The sequence below is a fragment of the Corythoichthys intestinalis genome, chromosome 11, assembly GCF_030265065.1.
Source record: "Corythoichthys intestinalis isolate RoL2023-P3 chromosome 11, ASM3026506v1, whole genome shotgun sequence".
In the NCBI taxonomy this organism is placed as follows: Eukaryota; Metazoa; Chordata; class Actinopteri; order Syngnathiformes; family Syngnathidae; genus Corythoichthys; species Corythoichthys intestinalis.
In genome coordinates this window covers 10,643,208-10,663,218 of record NC_080405.1, presented here as the reverse complement: position 1 = coordinate 10,663,218, position 20,011 = coordinate 10,643,208, and the positions used below count along the sequence as shown (strand labels likewise).

The 20,011-nt window shown below is 38.2% G+C and overlaps 1 protein-coding gene across 1 annotated transcript in view; it reads right to left on the bottom strand.

Moving 5' to 3' along the window:
* Positions 1-20,011, bottom strand: part of gfpt2 (glutamine-fructose-6-phosphate transaminase 2) — a 64,586-nt gene that overhangs the window by 38,369 nt on the left and 6,206 nt on the right. The window contains exons 3-7 of the mRNA XM_057851047.1: positions 16,728-16,835; positions 16,460-16,585; positions 16,123-16,181; positions 11,518-11,652; positions 7,878-7,939 (exon numbers count right to left, since the gene is read on the bottom strand). Coding sequence (XP_057707030.1) covers positions 7,878-7,939; positions 11,518-11,652; positions 16,123-16,181; positions 16,460-16,585; positions 16,728-16,835 — 490 coding nt within the window. The remainder of the gene's footprint in view (positions 1-7,877; positions 7,940-11,517; positions 11,653-16,122; positions 16,182-16,459; positions 16,586-16,727; positions 16,836-20,011) is intronic.

The window sequence follows — 20,011 nt, the reverse complement described above, 5'->3', positions numbered from 1 at the left end:
AATCAAGTGTCCTCAAGCCAAGTTGGTTCATAACTAAAAGAATTAATGCCTCTCCTTAGAACGTACATTGTTTGTATGGCTGGATCTATCTTTTCTCTCGGGGCTCGGCTCCACTGACGCAAGCCTGCCAGTTGTTTTAAGGGGCGTGGGGCTTGAAGTGAGGCTTGCAAACAGAAACATGTGGTCGTTTTCCAGTTCAATATTTACCCTGAGGGAGGGAAAAGACAGGAAAAAGAGGTGAAGCAAATAGTGGACGATAGAAAAGTGAGACGTGTTAGTGCAAAGAGAGACAGTCAGAAAATAAAAGAGTAAGATCAGGTACCTTAAGCTGATACTTATAGACTGCAACAAGAGATGCCTAGAATTGGCACACAACAAGGGACATAGGGACGGTAAGGACAAATACTACCAACTTTTCAGGATGCTCAAATTGTCCCCGTCAACTTTTAAGCAACCTTATTCGCATTATATAATGAGTTTGGTTATATGTATATGCTGTAAGGATAGAATTGACCCTACCATTATTTAAGTTAATTATTTTCATTATATTCAGATATTTGTTTACCCCTTTTCACTTGCTGAATGTGCTGGTCCATTTTGTTTCCTCATACGCACATTTGATTGGCTGATAACTTCCCACACACATCCACCCACACGCACAGCCCCGCAGACATGACAGAAATACATGTCGACAACATGCTACCTCCTCAGCCTCGTTCAAAGAGGAGGGATTATAAAAGATTTTTCAGCCAGCAGCAGCCACTGTAAGTAATGTAAAAAGACGTCAATATTGTGGAAGTGGGGAACACATCACTAATTTTGCTACTGAAAGTCTGAGTTAGCATAACATTAAACTGGTTGAACTTGCTAACTTGCAAAACTCGAGTAGGAAGCTGTTTAGAGAGAAGTGTCCTCCTGTTTGTGTTTTCGACTGTTAACGTTATTAAACTGTGAGAAATGTAGTGAGCTGCGATGTACTCCCTTCATCCCAATTTTCATTATTTTATTTATGTGGTCCACAGACTTCATAATTATGTTGACGGGTTACATCCGTCATACACTGCGCCTCGCCTTCAAGTAGGGGGCCTCCCCACATCAAGAGGAGTTATTCTCAAACAAACGCATGCAGCAATCTAACGCCAGATTTAGTGTGAAAAAGTACGAAAGCTGTACTGCATACAAACAGCAAAGATTGTCTGAGGAGTGATTTGTTCGAGGATTCAAGGTAATTATTACATTTTTCATACCACGCATGCATTCTGAAACATTGTGAAAAATATCAATAGGAGAAATTAGCCGCTACCGCATTGGCGTCATAGTTCGCAATATTTACGTGAAACAAATGTAAACTGCACATTTGTTTTTTTTTTAACCAAGAATCAAGACTGTTTTACGTTCATATCTATGAAGAATTCAGGGATTTAAGCATTTATTCACAAGAATTTCAACGTAAAAAGCTCTTTGTTGAGGTAAGGCAGCGCCACAGTGACTAAAAGACTAGCAGAACATTCGACATATTTACGTAAAATCAATGTAAACTGCCCGTTTTTTGCTGTTAACCAAGAATTGAAGCTGTTTTACGGCCATATCTATAAAGAATTCAGGGATTTAAGCATTTATTCACAAGAATTTCTACATAAAAAGCTCTTTGTCATGGTAAGGCGGCGCCACAGTGACTTAAAGACTGGCAGCACATTCGACATATTTATGTAAAAGAAATGCGAACTGCATTGATTTTTTGCTTTTGACCAAGAAACAAAACTGTTTTATGTTCATATCTATAAAGAATTCGGGGATCAAAGCATTTATTCACAATAATTTCAATGTAAAAAGCTTTTGATGTGGTAAGGCAGTGCCACAGTGACTTAAAGTTTATGACGTTATGAAGTCTATGTGTGGTCTTAAAGCAAGCCAAAGGAGCTTTCTTTTTTTGTTGAGTTTGGCTCGCTTGTAGACAAAAGCAGTAGTGTTTTATCTGAAAGAAGGCTCACTTTGTTTTTTTTTGTTTTTTTGTTATTCACTGACTAAGAAGTTTCAGTTATATGTATTTATTTATTTACACAGAAAATGTTGAGTGGTCTTAAAACAAATATTTATTTTTTGCATTCCTGGATTGGTAAGAGATGATTAACACATTTATATTTATTGTGTATGTTAATATCATTTAAGTTATGTTCAAATATTGCAATTTAAATTTGCTAATAAAATCAAGACATTTATTCTGGAAGTTTTCAAAACGTTTCTGTAGTAGTTTTTGAAAACAAAGATCTGAATCAAACGGTGTATCACCTGAACCAATACACATGAAAGTTAATATAAGAGTATAAGTTTTATTTTGCGTTGATTGCTTAGCCTATCAATTAATTAGGTTCACAACAGTGAGAAATATAGCCCTGGCCCCTGTTTACCCAATCTGTTTGGTCTTATTAATGTCCCGTCCCCAGCAAAAAATATACATGCAAGTTTTGCACAGAGAAATCCCAAACAAAGAAATAAATGAAGAATCTTTACCCTATCATTGCTCGCAGCAGCCACACCAGAGACCATGCAAACATAGGGATGACGTGACATCATTGCTGCCTAGCTGCTTTATTTGCCATGTACAATATTAGAGTGTAAGAACTACTTTGTTTGGGATATGAAAAGTAAATGCTAACACCGTGCAAACAAGCTGTGGATGTTGTATGTTAATTGCACCGAGAAACAAACACATGCTTTTAAATGGTATTCATGAATGTTCAAGTAAATTCTTTGTGTATATTTATTTATATATCATGCTTTTCAAGGGACCCAATGATGTGTGGATCCAGGGAAGAATTTGAAAAAAGCCAATAAAAATAAATTTTCAAATTTGTTGAAAGTCATTATGACTTGATAGTACATGACAGATATGACCCCCCCCCCCAAAAAAAAAAAATCTGTGGCCAAGTCTTGTGTCTATTTATATGCAAGAAACCACCACGCCTTAGGAAAAACAACGGCAGGATTTACGAGGTGTCAATCATTTGATGCGCCCTAATCATGGGCTAAACCTGTGGTCTCTCAAATAATATGCAATTTAAAAAAGATAAACATTTTAGTGTTGTCGGAGAAGGCCATTCTTGATATGAGGATTTTGTGGGATAACCAGGTTCCCGTGAGAATGTGTCAGTCATGCCTCTGATTAGTTTTGTTGTTCTACCTTAAATTCGAAGCTAATTGTTTTTCTCCCGTGATAATACTTACTAGGTATGTACTACAGTGATCCCTCGCTACCTCGCGTTTCAAACTTCGCGCCCTTAGTCCATCGCAGATTTTTTTTTTCAATTAAAACAAAAAATAATAAATACAATATTTTATCTAAAAATGTTAAGATACATTCATGTATTCATACAGAGCCCATAAAGGGAAATGAACAGAAATGAAAGATTAGATTAAAAACGTTCCTTTTCGACAAAGCTTATGGTTAGGCTAGTTGAAGTCGGAGTAGACTCACAGTTTAGTCTAAGCTGCACTAGAAGCTATAATGCTGGGGGCAGTACAGCCGCTGAGTTCTATCTCCTTTTCTTACTCTACCTACCACTTGTCTTACTTTATTTCTATTTTCAAATGTTAATATCTAGTTGTCTAGTCTCTTCATCACTAGTCACCCGGTGTCCCCTTTCCCTCCTCCCCTCTGGGGAGGGGCTATTTTTCAGCTGCAGCCTCCTGACTGTCCGGACCCCTGGCTGGATAGACGTCCTCGCTGCTACCCCCGTCTCATCTGACTAGAGGGACCTCTTCTTGCTCCTTTACTCCACTGTATTTTTACGGACTATAACTTCGCTTGCTAATTCCCATTAGCAGTTCTGGGGTTCCTGTCTATCCGTCCTGGGAGTGGATCTCTCCTGACTGTGGTACTCCCCAAGGTTTCTCATTTTTCTCCCAATTGACTCTGGAGTTTTTGGAGTTTTTCCTTGCCGGCACGGAGGGTCTTAAGGATAGGGGATACCCAGGATTTGAACTGTATCTATTCATCTTTGTTGCTTCATTTCTAATTGTGTATCATACTGCCTCTGTAAAGCCCTTTGAGACTTCTGTTGTGATTGAGGGCTATACAAATAAAATAAAACTGAATTGAATTGAATTGAAATACATTTTTTTTTAAAATGGTGCGCACTAGATTGTTTAAATTTATTTTATTTCTGTTGATGTCCCTTTTTGGGCTCCGTATTTCTTTTATAGAGTATGTATCTCATTTATATTATAAAAATGACATTTGCCTTGTTTAAAAACAATTTATAAAAATATACATAGAAGTTTTTTTGTTTTTGTTTTAAATTATACTTTGGGGGGGGGGGGCATATCCATCTCTTTACAATGCTGTTAAATCTGAATAAATATATGGAGCACACATACAAAAAAAACTTCAATGTAAATAAGCGCCGCCTCTACTTCTCTGATTTTTGGAGGGGGTGGGGGGAGGCGGCCCACATAAACCGAGGGATCACTGTATTGTCAAGTCATAGCTACTGTTCTGACAAATATGATAAAAAGTTATTTTGTGTATGTTTTGGAACTTTGTTTCAAATTGAAAGCTTCTCTAATGACTGTAAATGCTGGATATGTTGTAGAATATCATATACCGTATTTTCTGGACTATAAGTCACACTTTTTCCCATAGTTTAACTGGGCCTGCGACTTTTGGCCGAGGGCAACTTTTCTACATGTTTTTGTTCAACGTGAAACCCCAAGATCAGGGACGTGGCAGTCACAGCAGGGGGTACTGAGGATCTTTTTTTTTTGTTTTTCCCATCTGAAATTTCCATCCAAATTTGTCATGCTCGTGCTTTTTCTCCATACAAGGCGTGCGCGATGGCAGTACACACACATGCTGGATGGTTTATGTACTACTACTAGGCTACGACAAAGACAGCGTTCTATTTCACCTACAGTGTGTTGACGTTTTCATATTGGAAATAAAAGCGCCTGTGTATTATAATGCAAATTATTAGCAGCTAGACGGTGCAATGACACACAAACACATTTAAAAACTAAAAGGTCCAATAAGCCTTGGTTTAACAGCCACTTTTCACAACACTCAAATAAATTGCACATGAATATCCAACAGCGCTCTGCACGGCGGCAGCTCAATAGCAACTACAAACAATAATATACTAGCTACAATGCAAACTATTTGAAGTTCTCTACAGTCTAGATCTGCAGCTAGCTTTACTCGCTGGGCACAATTTCAAACTATCATAATCATCTTCATTTTCCACCTCGATTTATTTTGGAAAAATTTGCTGTTTTTGTAAAGAAAAAAAAAACGCTAATTTGTTTTTGCCCTATGTTAACGCCTCATCTGCAACAGTTAACTTTAATGTTCCAATAGCGCATTATTCAACTTGACCTGGTAGCAATCAAGGTGACAAGTGGCGACCATGTTATTAAAAAAAAAATTTCAACATACCATAATTTTCGCACTGTAAGGCTTACCTGAAAAAAAGCCGCCACCCACCAAATTTGACACAAAAACAACATTTGTTCATAAATACCGTAAGCCACACTGGACTAGAAGTTGCAGCTTTCCTCACTGTATTGTGTGATATTTACATACACCAAAGATATTAACCGGTAACACTTTATTTCACAGCGGCATCCTACGACTGTCATGAGACCAAATGAACCACCATGAAGCTTTGAAACAAATGGCTACAAAGCTTAATTGCTTCAAGACGCTACATTTAGCCATCACTCTTCCAGACAGTCAACCTCTACTGCCGCCTGCCGTCAACACTGTTGCTTACCAACATGCCTCCTAGCATGCATTGCAGCGCTACAGATGTAAATAACAATCAAAATTCTGTGCTAATTATTTCTTCAGTTACTGTTCCAGTTGTTTCATTGATTTCTAGTTATGGTATTTGGTAGCACTTTATTTGACAGTGTCGGCATAAGACTGTCATTAGACAATCATATTTATGATATGACACTGTCATGAGCATTAATGAATGCTTATAACAGATGTCATTTAATGTTATCAGGCAAGTTATCTCACTTTTGAATGGATGTAAAAGATCTGAGCTGGACATCAATGGAGTTAATGACATCATTTTCTAGATGACACTTGACATCATGACATCTGTCATAAGCATTCAGTAATGCCCATGATAGTGTCATGTCATAATTATGACAGTCTTATGACACCGCTGTCAAATAAAGTGTTACCTATGAACCCAAATAAATCAATAAATAAGCCGCACTGGACTATAAGCCGCAGGATTCAAAATGAAGGGGAAAAGTAGCAGCTTATAGTCAGAAAATTATGGTATATATTTAATCCCCAAAGTTAAATACGCTATTGTTTCAAAATGTTTTATTCAATGATTTATTTTTAACTAACAAACAAAGAAAAAAAAGAATCTACCGAAACACTTTTTCTCTCCAACACCAGGGGGTGCTGCAGCATCCCACTTCTCACGCCATTGCGCAAGATTGTTATGTTTAGGCTATAGTGATGTGAAAAACTGTTAAATAACACATGCATATTAAGAATTTTTCTCCATTTTCTCATTATTTCTTAAACATATCATGTTCTTTCTTAGTTTCTGATAAATTAAAAAAAAAATCCTCCCCTAAAACATTAATACTCCAGTATGACTTGTGGCATGTTTTTTTTTTTTTTTTTTACTATACATTGTGCATTATTTGGCTGGTCCTACTTAATAATCTAAATTATACAGTAAATTCTTATATACCGTGCTAACACATTCCTTTGGTAGCGGTTGACAGAACAACAATGCACCAAAGCAATATGAGAGAAATATTTACCATGTTACCTAAACAAAATAAATTTTTCTTTCTGGGTTGTAATCATTTTACTTGTGTTTTGGGGGGTTCAAACTAAATAAAGTGCAACAAAAAAGGTAAAAGTTTGGTTTAGCTAAAATTAGATGTTTAATGTCATTTGTTTGTGTTTCAGGTCAGTCTATAAAATAAGGTGGATAATGTACACACATATACAGGCATTAAGAAAGTACAACAGTAAAGGAAAGTGGAAAATGAATTTCATGGTTGTGACCACAAACCCAAACATTTTGGGAAACAAAAACTTTTTGGTGTGTGTGTCAATGCGACGAAACAAACTAGGAAATACCACTGCGAACCGTGGAACAAAATATGTGTTACATTTATATTCACCGCTATAAAAGGAGGAATGGAATGATAAGACACTGGTTCTTGGTTCACAGTCATATCCGCTGTGGCTACTGCCAATTTCCAGTATCTTATGTCATTTTATATCCAGTAGCGCCCGCTTTCTTACGAATTCCCCTTTGCTCATACAGTCAATTGCCTCTCCCTGATCTATGAGGGATAAGTGGAGCAGGAAAAACATAAAGCGATATAAAACTTAGGGATTGATAACCAGGAGTCATGCTGGCAACGTCTGAAACAGGAAACTGTTCGGTAATGAGTCAGACGCGCAAGCAGAAGGCCAGCTGCCCAGAGGCCCCCAAAGTAAGAAAGAGCTCAGGCCCAGGAGAGAGAAGAAGAGCCAGAAACAGGAGGGAGTAGGTCCAATGGCCACAAAAAATAGCCCATGCCCAGGAGAAGGGTAAATAAAACACTTCACACCATCTTTCCAGGTCCTAACGGTAAAGAGGGATATGTTGCAAGCAGTTGGATGTGACTTTAAAAACCTTTACACTCACGGAACAATCCACACACACAAAAATGTAATACACAAGAAGCATTTAATTGCTAAACAAAAACTGATGAGTGAATGAAAGTAAAACAATGAATCATACTGTGGATTGCTTAAAATGGGTGGCTCATCATAACATGTGTATCCCCCAGACCACATGTCTGTGACCGCACAAAGACACGTGTGAGTGTTTGTTAGTGTGACAACTAACCTGGCAACCACAGCCTCTGCTGGGAAATGGCGACTTTTGAACACCAGAGCAAAAGCTCCTTCCTAAGCAAAAAGAAGAGAAAAGTTATAAGCCTATGGTTAGTTATTGCACATTTAACAATAGCGTACTGCACAAATGTTATTTTTAGACTGTGACGTCGCCATCATAACTCGGAAGTGGGTCATTATAGACATGCCCTCGCATATAGTCCATGTCATTTCTGCTTGTTTTCTCTGGTAATCTTTAAAAAAAGAACATGCCGATCAAACACTGCTGCTATAGAAGTTGTAGAAACAACTCTGGACATTACGACATATGAAGGATGTTTTCTTCATACGTTTCCCTAAACCAAAGCTCATGGGAAAAAAAGTAAAGAATGGATCATTTAACACCAGCAAGGTGAAGCCATTCACATTTCATATGCAGTAAATATTTTGTTGGGGTCCATGGGCTGACAGAGGCCAAAGAGATAAGCCATTTTTGATATGTTTACTTCTTTTTTAGCGTGGCGTTTTGCCGTGCTGCTTCTGTCTGACAATGAATGATCTGAAAAAATTTCAAATGGTATCTGACTGCCACTGCTAACTTTTCTGTTGTGAAAATAAACAACTTTAGTGAGGGGGAAATGTAAATAAATTATAGAATTAAGATTTGTTATTAATGGAAAAAATTAAGTCTTCGTTGGCTGTCACTGAGTAGCATTTGCGATCGCTACACAAAAATAGCAATGTAAATTGCCCCCAATAACGGTCAGAGACGTAAGACACCCAGAGAATATAATATATAAGAAAGACAGGGCATATGATGGGAAAGGATAGACTGTTGAAACAGTAGAATGTAATTGTCAGTGGCATAAGGCAATGCACACAAGAAAAAGGTGTTGATAAAAAAGCTAACCCTGGATCAGGTCGGCTCTTTTTCCCGTATTTTTCAGCCCTCAACACTCAAGCCATCTGAACATTTGTATGTTCTTCCACATCTTTACCAGTGAATTTGGCACCAGGGACATCATTTTCGGACAGAATTGGTGGGTTTACCTCAGTAAACATATCGTTCATACACTATTTCCATGGATTTACTATTATGGACAAACAGGATGTTGATTGACCCGCATAGCAACAACTGCTAACGTCATGAATATTAATGAGCAAAAGTGAAGTGTTGCTTGCGGTACGCCATGGCCTGAATCGGGCAGAGACTTGAAAATGCTTCCTAAAAAGAGCTCAAGTGGGGTTAGAGCGGAATGACGCGTAGGAGTTTCTTCTGTACCGAAGGTAAAAGTCAACTGGGAATTCTCTTGCGTAACTTATGCTGTGTTTCGAAAGCACTGTGGTGAATAGAAGTACAACTGGTTGAGTTTTTGCGGTTTTGAAAGCTTAGGGCGGGGGTGTTTTGTCGTGGTCATACGGCGGTCTGTGGGGTCTGACTGTCTGGTTCCCATTACTCCAAAAAGGACAATTGCTCACAGGCCAGACAACTCGCTCACACCCAAAATTCACGCAGTGGAAAATACCCTTATGATCTATCAACTCATCTACGTAATGATGATGTTTTCCGTGATGCTTTCAGTGCGGTTGCCGCAGAGACCGTTTTGTGATGGTCTACTGTGTTTTTCACAGGCAGAATATAGAAACATATGGTAAGCTGAAATGTGAAACCGCCTCTGCAAAAAACACATTTAAAGAAAGAAGAAAGTGATGTCACCTATATGAGGGGCTGCCAGGGATATACAGTGTACAGTAATTCAGAATTCCCTCTCATATGCGCAACTGATTTTTTTATCCTTACATACACTCTTAAAAACTCACAACACTAAAATGCTCTTTCACACACTCCTGAAACACCCCTACACACACGAGAAAAATACTCTTATAGACCCGAGTGAAACACACACTACTGAAAACTTCACACATTAAACATAAATGTATTAATACACTGGAATACGTTACAATACATGTTTCAGCAGTGTGCATGAGTGTTTCACTATGTAAGATGAATTTATTAGTATGTGAGCATAGACTTCATTACCTATTGACGTGACACTTCGTCATTCTTTGCATCACGCCTTATCAGAGGGAGCCGAGCTTCATTCATTATAGTCAGGCGAAGACGGCATACGCTCATGTCTAAACTGGATTCAAGCTTGGATTTTTGAAGAACTATGAAAGCTGTATCGCATACAAACAGGAAGGATCGTCTCAGGAGTGATTTGTTCGAGGATTCAAGGTAAATATTATATTTTTCGTACCATGCATGCATTTTGAAACTTTGTAAAAAAAAAAAAAAAAAAAAAAAATGGGAGAATGGGAACCGCTGCGGCATTGGTGTCATTCTTCGACATATATATGTAAAATAGATGCGTAACTGCTCGTTTTTTTTTTTGCTCTAATAACAAAGAATCGAGACAGTTTTAAGTCCATATCTACAAAGAATTCAGTGATTGTAGAATTTATTCGCGGGAATTTTCTTCGTTTACACATGGAGGCGGCTAATTTTCGTAACTGACTAGCCTCATAGTTGGCGATATTTATAATGAAATAAATAAACAAATAAATGCTACCAGCATGTTTTTTTTGCCTTTAACCAAGAATCGAGACTGTTTTACGTATATATCTGTAAAGAATTCAGGCATTTAAGCATTTGCTCACAAGAATTTTTGCCAGAAAAGCTCTGTTAATGTCAGGCGGCCGCTAGCCTCATTCGCTAACAGAGTAGCATTGTATTTCGACATATATACGTAAAATAAACGCTAACTCTACGGTTTCTCTGCTTTTAACCAAGATTTGAAACTGTTTTACGTCCATGTCTATGAAGAATTCTGGGATTTAAGCATTTATTCACAAGAATTTTCGCCGGAAAAGCTCTGTTTACGTCAGCCGGCCGCTAGCCTCATTTGCCAACAGTATATAGTGTATAATGATAATAAAGGGATATTCTATTCTAAGTTGTGATTGTATATAGAATTTATTAATCATCTATTTACATATTATTTATAATTGATTCTGCATGTTTTCCTCAAGTATTACGTTTCTGATGTTAAATTGAGTGATTTATTAGCCTTTGAAAACTTGCAGTAAATAAAAAAAAAGTTGCTATTTTGGTAAAAAACTTATATGTTAAATATTGCTATTGATCCTGAAAATATAGGTGATTATCACTGCATTTTGTGATTTTTGTGCATGTAGTGTAAAATCTGAGACCTTTCTAGCCATTTTAAGTTGTGTTATACTTACTTAAAAAATAATTAATCGTGATTTTATAAGGAAATCACTCGATTTTTTTTATGCCGCTGCTCATGGAGATTCATATATGGCTAAGGTAGGCGCCTGTTTTGGTTTTAGGTCGGTAGCAGCTTTGGTTTTGAAAAAAAAATAATTTGAAGTTTTTGAAAATAGGCCCCCTACGAATTGACCCCGTTTCCCATGTCATGTCAATAGGTCACGAAGTCTATGGTGTGAGAGAATTAAAAAAAAGAAAAATCTAGTTAATTTGACAAAAAAATATTCAGTTTTAAGTAACAATGTAAGTGCATTTTACTTGTGTATTATGTCTGATGACTCCTCACAGTCACTGGTTGGAGTACAACCAGAAAAGCTACTGCAGTAAAAAATCACACACAAAAATAATGCTTGCCACTCACCAGCTGCTTAATGACCCTCTCCACCAGTGTTGAGAAGCGAATGCTGTCATCCTCCCGGTTGTCGTAAACGTATTTGATCAACTTCGGGATCACTTCTGTATCCGTTTCGGACTCAAATTCATATCCCTTGGTGATCTAAGAAAGTTAAGAGACATGGCATAAATCTGTTTTTCTGTGGCTAAATATCCCATAGCAACGTTCTATATTATGTACAGTTGACGCTCATGTTAGGAGCACCTCACATTATGGGTTTTTATGAAAAGGGCAACGCCACGGCGTCCTGTTAAGGGGAATACGAGCATCTCGTACCAACAGAATGCCCATCTGCTTACCTGCCTCTCATTCTTGTTTTCTCCAGTGATATAATTTTCTATCGAAGGGTATCTAAGGCTACGTCTACAATAGGACGGATAATGGCCTTAAATGTGTAATTAGTTAGACTATAGGGCATGTCGGCTACACTAATCTGCCTTTTATCTATGCAAGAACTTACACAGATAAGTTAGCCAGCTAATATTACCCGATGCTTAATATAGGCTAGTGTGTCCGTACAACAATCAGATGCTAAGGAAGTAACGTCATGCCGTCGCCATTTATGGTGCTGCATGACAGCATCATAAACAACGGAGGCAGATGATCAAGACGTGGCATTCCTGCTCCTGTTTTCTTTCCCCACATTTTTCTTGAACCTTGAAACTACGTTGCAATAATATGCTTCAATTTAGTGCTCATATGTGGTCCTCCCATCGCGGATTACGCGGAGATGAGCCTTTTCTTACAGAAGTCGTCTCCCGCATGAAGTCTCCGATCAGCCAGCTGCGGGGCTGGCCCCTCCCAACTCAATGCCGACCAAACATGAGTATATAAAAATACGTAGAGGAAAATTAAACCCCAAAATGTGAACTGCGTGGTACCATCAGTCAAAGAGACGCGCGATCAGTTTTTTTCATGACATTTCCACCTGTCAAAACTGTCGCCACTTCCAGGATTGCCATGCACAAGGACTCCTGGTTGCGGCTTCCAGGAAATATACGCAGCGCCACACAATATGTTTCTATTTGTTATTTTCCAAGTGGTGAGAGCGCAACTGAGCATCGATCGTAACATCCCAACTAACGACGCTTTCGTTGATGTTTTCTAAAGATTTATTTCAATCCCAACTCGGCGACTGCTCGTAAAAGCCGAGCGTGCTCTCCCTTCACTCTGGCTCCAGCATGATGCGTTCGATTGCGTTCACGAAAAAAACAGTGATCACACAATGAAATTCCCGACCCCTGGTCTAGAAGGTGTAGCGGGTAAAGTTTCCGGTTCAGAGGTAAACCGAGCAGACGATGACGTAACATATGAGGCTGCTCCTTTCTACATATGCTTAGCTTGCGTAAATGCAGGCGTACGTTGCAGAAGCGGGAGGGTGGGGGGGGCTTAAACGCACGTTAAACGAAGTGCGGACAGGTATAAAAATACTTGGCAAAATAGCCAGAGGAAATGATCTGTCCTAGTCTAGAAGTAGCCTAAAACATTTGTGCTTACAAGTGAACATTAACCAATAACCATGTCCCCCAGTTTATTTACACAAAAAATTAGTTGGTTCATGTTATGCTATAGTATCGGGTGCAAGCAGGTGCTGTGCATGCCGAGGAAACCTCACTCCCGATGCCCTAAAGATAGCAGGCTAGCGGCTAGAGCTGCTTAGCCTGGGCTTTTAGCCTAGTGGTTAGTATCTTCTCTTGCCACGCTGGCTGCGCTGATGCGAGTCCTGGCCTGGTTAGCGGGGACGGATCGCGACGCCAGCACCATCAAGACTGGTTACACTATCGTTTCCTTTAATGTTCTAGTGTATGTATGGCTGCAAGTTCTCGCTTTCCACATGCCTCATGGTAAGTGCTTGTATATAAATAATGTTGTTTTAATATTTTTTCCCCAGATTATTTAGCCTTAAAAATGATGCCCTGAATTATTCTTTAGGGGTAATATGGGCAATGTTCCCTCTAACATTTCATGTGCCTGAGCAGACACGCAAGCTCCCTGAGCATACTGAGGTCCACTGTGAGCAACATCAGATGCGTACGCTGTGGCAGCACACCAGTATAACGCCTGTTCAAAACCTTGGATCATAGCAGGTTGTATGGCTTATTAAAAGAATTAAATTACAGCAGCAATTTTCATTAGGTTACTTTTAATATAACTGATTTGACCCACTGAAAATGAAAAAGACCAAAATCTCGTTCTTCATGAGATGTGTACTATATTATATGTGAGAGTCCTGCTTTAACCATAGGAAAAGTCCTGCCTTGGCCTTGGTAAGTTCCAGTTGTGGCATGGGTGAGTTAATACAGTAAATAAAACATAATGAAAAACCACAATGGGAGCATATCAAACTCACATTAAAACCGCTCAGACAATAAAGACAGTCAAGATGTTCTCTGTGTAAGCAGCTATACAGGACAGGTTTAAAAAAACAAAAAACAAATCTCACTCAGTTTAAACGCTTGTTCTTCTATTTGCACATACTTCAACAGCCATTACATCTTAAAAGAACCGCATTTCCTTTTTACTTAGGCTTTATGAGTTTAGTATCACTGCACCAATAGGAGTATTATGTTGTCGTATCGAACGCATCAGCAGGAGTGTCGCGCTGACACATCACTACGGCACCGACAGTAGTCCTAGTGATGCTAGAATGTTTCTTTTGAATATCTTTTGTGCGCTGCATAGATTTTATTGTGCGCTGAGTATATGCAAGCAGTGAGCGATTGCGCACGCGCGCATCTTAGAGGGCGCATAGGACGCATGAACTAATATTAAATTTCACGATATGGGCAGATTCTTGTTACGAGTTTGCTAGTGGAACGGATTGTGCTCGTATCATTAGGGTACACTGTACTATGAAACATATAGTTGTATGAAAAAGTATATGAACCTTTTGGAATTTCTCACATTTCTGCATAAAATCAACATCAAATATGATCTGATTTTTGTCAAAATCACACAGATGAACATACAGTGGTTGCTTTAACTAAAACCATCCAAACATTTTAGGTTTTAATATTTTAATGAGGATAGCATGCACACAGTGACAGAAGGGGGAGAAATAAGTACGGTAAGTGAGCCCTCTGCCTAAGGAGGACGAAAGAGCAATTGAAACCAATTTTTACCAAACATTTTAAGTCAGACGTGTGCCCAATCCCTGATGAGTGGTTTGAAGCTGCCCTGCCCACTATAAAACACACACTTGTTAAGAATTGTCTTGATGAGAAGCATTTTCTGGTGTGCACCATGGCTCGGTCAAAAGAGCTGGATGAAGACCTGCGTCCAAGGATTGTTGATTTGTATAAAGCTGGGAAAGGATGCAAAACCATGTCTACAAGTCTGGATGTTCGTCAGTCGACAGTTGTCTACAAAGAGAAGTTGTCTACAAATGGAGAGAGTTTGGCAATGTTGCTTCTCTCCCAAGGAGTGGCCATCTACCAAAGATGACGCCAAGAGTTCAGCGCCGAATACTCAGAGAAGTAAAAAAGAACCCTAGAGTGTCTGCTAAAGACTTACAGATATCACTGGCACAGTCTAATATCTCTGTGCACACATGAACTATACTTAAAACTTTGCCAAGAATGGTGTTCATGGGAGGACTCCACGGCGGAAGCCACTGCTGTCTAAAAAGCATTGTTGCTCATTTAATGTTCGCACAAAAAGTCACTTGGACATTCCACGGAGGTTTTGGCAAAATATTTTGTGAACTGATGAAACCAAAGTTGAATTGTTTGGGAGTAACACACAACATCATGTGTGAAGGAAAAATGGAACAGCTCACCTACATCAACACCTCATTCCCACCATGAGGCATGGTGGAGGGCGCATCATGATTTGGGGCTGTTTTGCTGCCTCAGGGCCTGTACAACTTGCAATCATTAATGAAAGAATGAATTTAAAAGTTATCAGGATGTTTTGCAGGAAAACCTGAGGTTGTCTGTCAGACAGTTGAAGCTAATAAGAGGATGGATGTTGCAACAAGACAATGATCCAAAACACAGAAGTAAATCAACTTCAAAATGGTTTCAGAAGAACAAAATACATGTCTGGAGTGGCCAAGTCAAAGTCCAGACTTGAACCCCATTTAGATGCTGTGGCATGACCTAAAGACAGCGATTCATGCCAGACATCCCAGGAATCTGACTGAAGTACAGCAGTTTTGTAGAAAAGAACGGGCTAAGATTAGTCCTATATTGATGAGCCAGACTGATCTGCAGCTACAGGAAGCGTCTGGTTGAAGCTGTTACTGCCAAAGGTGGGGCCACAAAATATTAAATGTGATGGTTCACTTACTTATTTTTCCCTCTTCTGTCATTGTTTGCATACTATCCTCATTAAAATATGAAAACCTATAAATGTTTGGTTGGTTTTACTTAAAGCAGACACTGTTTCTTCATCTGTGTGGTTTTGACAAAGATCAGATCACATTTGATGGTGATTTTATGCAGAAATGTGAGAAATTCCTAAAGGTTCAGATACTTTTCCATATCCTTGTACACATACACACACCAAAATTTAGTGTTGCCAAGATATTGCCTTGGATAACGAATTTTGCACCTTAAGATATTTACTTACCAGATAGGCCCTTAGCTCTTTGTAGTTGGTGATGATGCCATTGTGGATGACGACGAACTCTGGCGGAGAGATTGAGATTGAAAAGGTTAGCCATCCAGTGTACCTTACTGACTGTCTGTGGCATTATGAGGAAACTGTGTCATTAAAAAGCAATTATTTAAAAAACAATTCATCATTTGGTTGGATAGAATAAAAGGCATGTTCCTGTAGATGAGTATCATACTTAGGAATGTTGCACAACGCCCACTCACGGTAAAGACTTCACGATGAATACAATGGAGGGTGCTTTAGCTAGCTTGTTTGACACCACGTTTTTTTTTTTTCTTTGGGAATTTACCATTATTGTTGTCAGAGCGATGAGGGTGGCTGTTCAGTGCGCTCGGCTCTCCGTGTGTGGCCCAGCGAGTGTGAGCCAGGCCGAAATGCATACACAGTTCCTCCTCCAGGTCAAGATTGTCTTTCTCTGGAGAATCCAAGAGACAACACATTCGTTCTTACTGGCATGGGCACAGTGTGAAATCCTTATCTAAAAAAACGGGTGATACTTTATAATGTTCGGAACTTGATTTGAGAGATCAATATGATTCCACGGTGCATCAACTTACTGTTAAGTTCTTCTTCTAAAGCCTTGACCTTTCCTGTCTTCTTGATCAAACAAATTGCTTTGCCATTGATGTCAGAGCTTTCTTTGCTTTTTCCATCCACAGCAATGCCTGTGAACAAAGAGTAGACAACATTTATCAAATACTTTTGACAGGTCATACAAAACGAACATCCAGATTCAACTTTGATCATTGCAAGGGAGGAAATGTTTCACCATCTCCAGCAAACTAAGTTATGAGGGAAATTAATTATGAAAGAGTCGTGAACTAATCATGTCCACAATAAATCGAAAAATGTGGGGTTTGTGATTGCACTGACTGCATTCAATTAGTTTGTAATGCACAATGTTCAACACATTATAGAAATGACTTGACTAATCAATCCAACCATCATTGTGGGCATTTATATGAAACAGCTGCATGATGACCGGCTGTATCCTGCAGGATACAGGATGAGCAAACACAAAACACGCATTTATTTACATTGGCATCAATACACTAATATTCATGATAATCAATAGCCATATGAAAAGAGGTTGGTGCTCTCAATTGTGAATGTTTGCATACACATATGATTACGAGCAGTGAGACACTAAGAGTCAGTGAAATGATGGGTTTTGCATCAAACATTTGTAGATAAGGATAAATGGACAGAGACAGATTGACAGCAGGACTCCCTTGCTGAATTATGATATGAATAACTTTGTTTATAAATACCAAACCTGGTGGATTAGAGATGAAAGTAGTATCAACAACAAGTTCCACTATTCAACAAATAATTTCCTTTTATCTGCAAACATTTTTGACCTGAGGGAGACATGCACTGATTGGCTGTGTCAGTCCCATGTGAATCACTATTGTTTGCAAGAATGGTCACAGTTCTCCTAACTTCCAAGTTATTTTGAAAATTGGTTTTATGGTGGTATTTTCAGAAAAATGTTTCATTGAACACAAGCATAATTCACTTCTATGAAAAATTTTAAATTTATGTAGATGTGTGCGAAAAGATGGTGGGGAGGTAGGCATAGTACCACCATTTCAGACAAGACTGAAAAAGCAGTTTCTGCTCTTGCACTCCTCTTTAAGAAACTGCTGTATTTTAAGCCAAAACAACTGTTGTGTTTGATAGAACAATATGTCTATATGCTGCCATAGCAGATTTATGGCGCATTAAGCCCCCGAACTATTTTTAATTTGTCCGTTTCGCCCTGGAAACCCCTGTATACAGATGTCGCGCAACCGCTTTTGTTTTAACTCAGCCATAAAACGAAGGTAATTAATTATATTTATTATTCAAAATGTCTGTCATTTTTAGCTTAGAATCATTAATTGATGTCTACAATTTCGTATAAAAAAAAAAAAAAAAAAAAAATTAAAAATTATTCACTCGCATATTTGAAAACTTTTAAACAAATTAAGTCACAATGAAAAAAAATGGGGTCTGTAAAAAAGTCACGGATAGCTACCTCATAACTATCGCTTAATTGTATTTTTTTTGTGTTACTATCACATTTTCTCCGATATGTTAGGTGATAAATAATCGATCCAAAAAAAAATAATAATAATAATGTTTAAAAGGGTAAATATATGAAAAAGAAAATCTAGACCACTCCTTGATGTCTGCGATTTCTGCATCGCAACCATTGTTGTATTACCATGTTTCACCAATAAAATCCCCCCAAAAATCCAGCTGTGGCTATTCACTGCTGTGTCTTGACACTCGATGATACATGCTACATGGAGTTTTTGGATCAAAACAAGGTAAGTACGTGATAATATCTCGTTAAAGTGATGCCGTCTTAAATTCTGCCCTTTCATGCTCTCATCTCCAGATAGGGTTTCGCTGTTTAAATTAAAAATTTTTTGAATTACCTCCTGTTCAAAATTTTTCTTTCGCCACAAAATTGAGATTTTAAGCTTTCCAATGATGTATCACACTTGCATATCAGACAATTTTGCAAGTTGGCCAAATTGGGGGTCTCAGAGCGGAACGTCAAGTACATACATACATATATACTATATACAGTGGGGAGAACAAGTATTTGATACACAGCCAATGGGAAAACCCATTGGGAGTGTATCAAATACTTGTTCTCCCCACTTATATATATATATATATATTTATATATATTTATACATATGCTCTGAGACCCCCAATTTGGCCAAATTTCAAAATTGTCAGATATGCAGATGTGATACATCATTGGAGAGCTTAAAATCTCAATTTTCTGGTGGAAGAAAAATCTTGGACAGGAGAGCATTTTTATTTAAAAAAAAATGTTTTTTAACCAGCAAAACCCTATCTGGAGGTGAGAGCACGCGAGAGCAGAATTACAGACGCCATAACTTTAACGAGATATTATTGCGTACTTACCTTGTTTCGATCCCAAAACTCCATGTCACATGTATCACTGAGTGTCGAGACACAAATGTGAATGGCCACAGCTGGATTTTTTGGGGATTTTATGGGTGAAACATGGTAATATAACAAGGGTTACGATGAAGAAATCGCAGACATCAAGGAGTGGTCGAGGTTTTCTTTTTCCTATATTTACCCTTTTAAACTTTTTTTTTTCCCAATTTTTCTTTGTTTGGATCGATTATTTGTCATCTAACATATCAGGGAAAATGCGACAGTACCAAAAAATACAATTAAGCGAGAGTTAAGAGATAGATATCAGTGACTTTTTTACAGACGCCATTTTTTTCATTGTGACGTCATTTGTTTAAAAGTTTTAAATATTCGGGTGAATAATTTTTTTAAAGTCTATATATATATATTTTTTTAAACAAAATATTAGACATCAATAAATGATTCTAAGCTAAAAATGACGGACATTTCTAATAATAAATATAATTACTTACGTTGTTTTCATGGCTGGGTTGAAACAAAAACGGTTGCGCGACGTCTGTAAACGGGGGTTTCCAGGGTAAGACGGGAAATTTAAAAATAGTTTGGGGACTTAATGCACCATGAATCTGCTATGGCAGCATATAGACATATTATATACATACAGTACAAGCCAAAAGTTTGGACATACCTCATTCAATGCACACAGATGAAGCTCCCAACCCCATTGATAAAGCAATAAATTCCGCTAATTAACCCTGGAAAGGCATACATGTGTAGTCAAAAACCATTTTAGGGGCCTCCTTCTTGAAACTCATCAAGAGAATGGCTAGAGTGTGCAAAAAAGTAATCAGAGCAAAGGGTGGCTACTTTGAAGATACTAGAATGATATACGTTTTTAGTTAATTCACCTTTTTTGCTTAACATATCATTCATA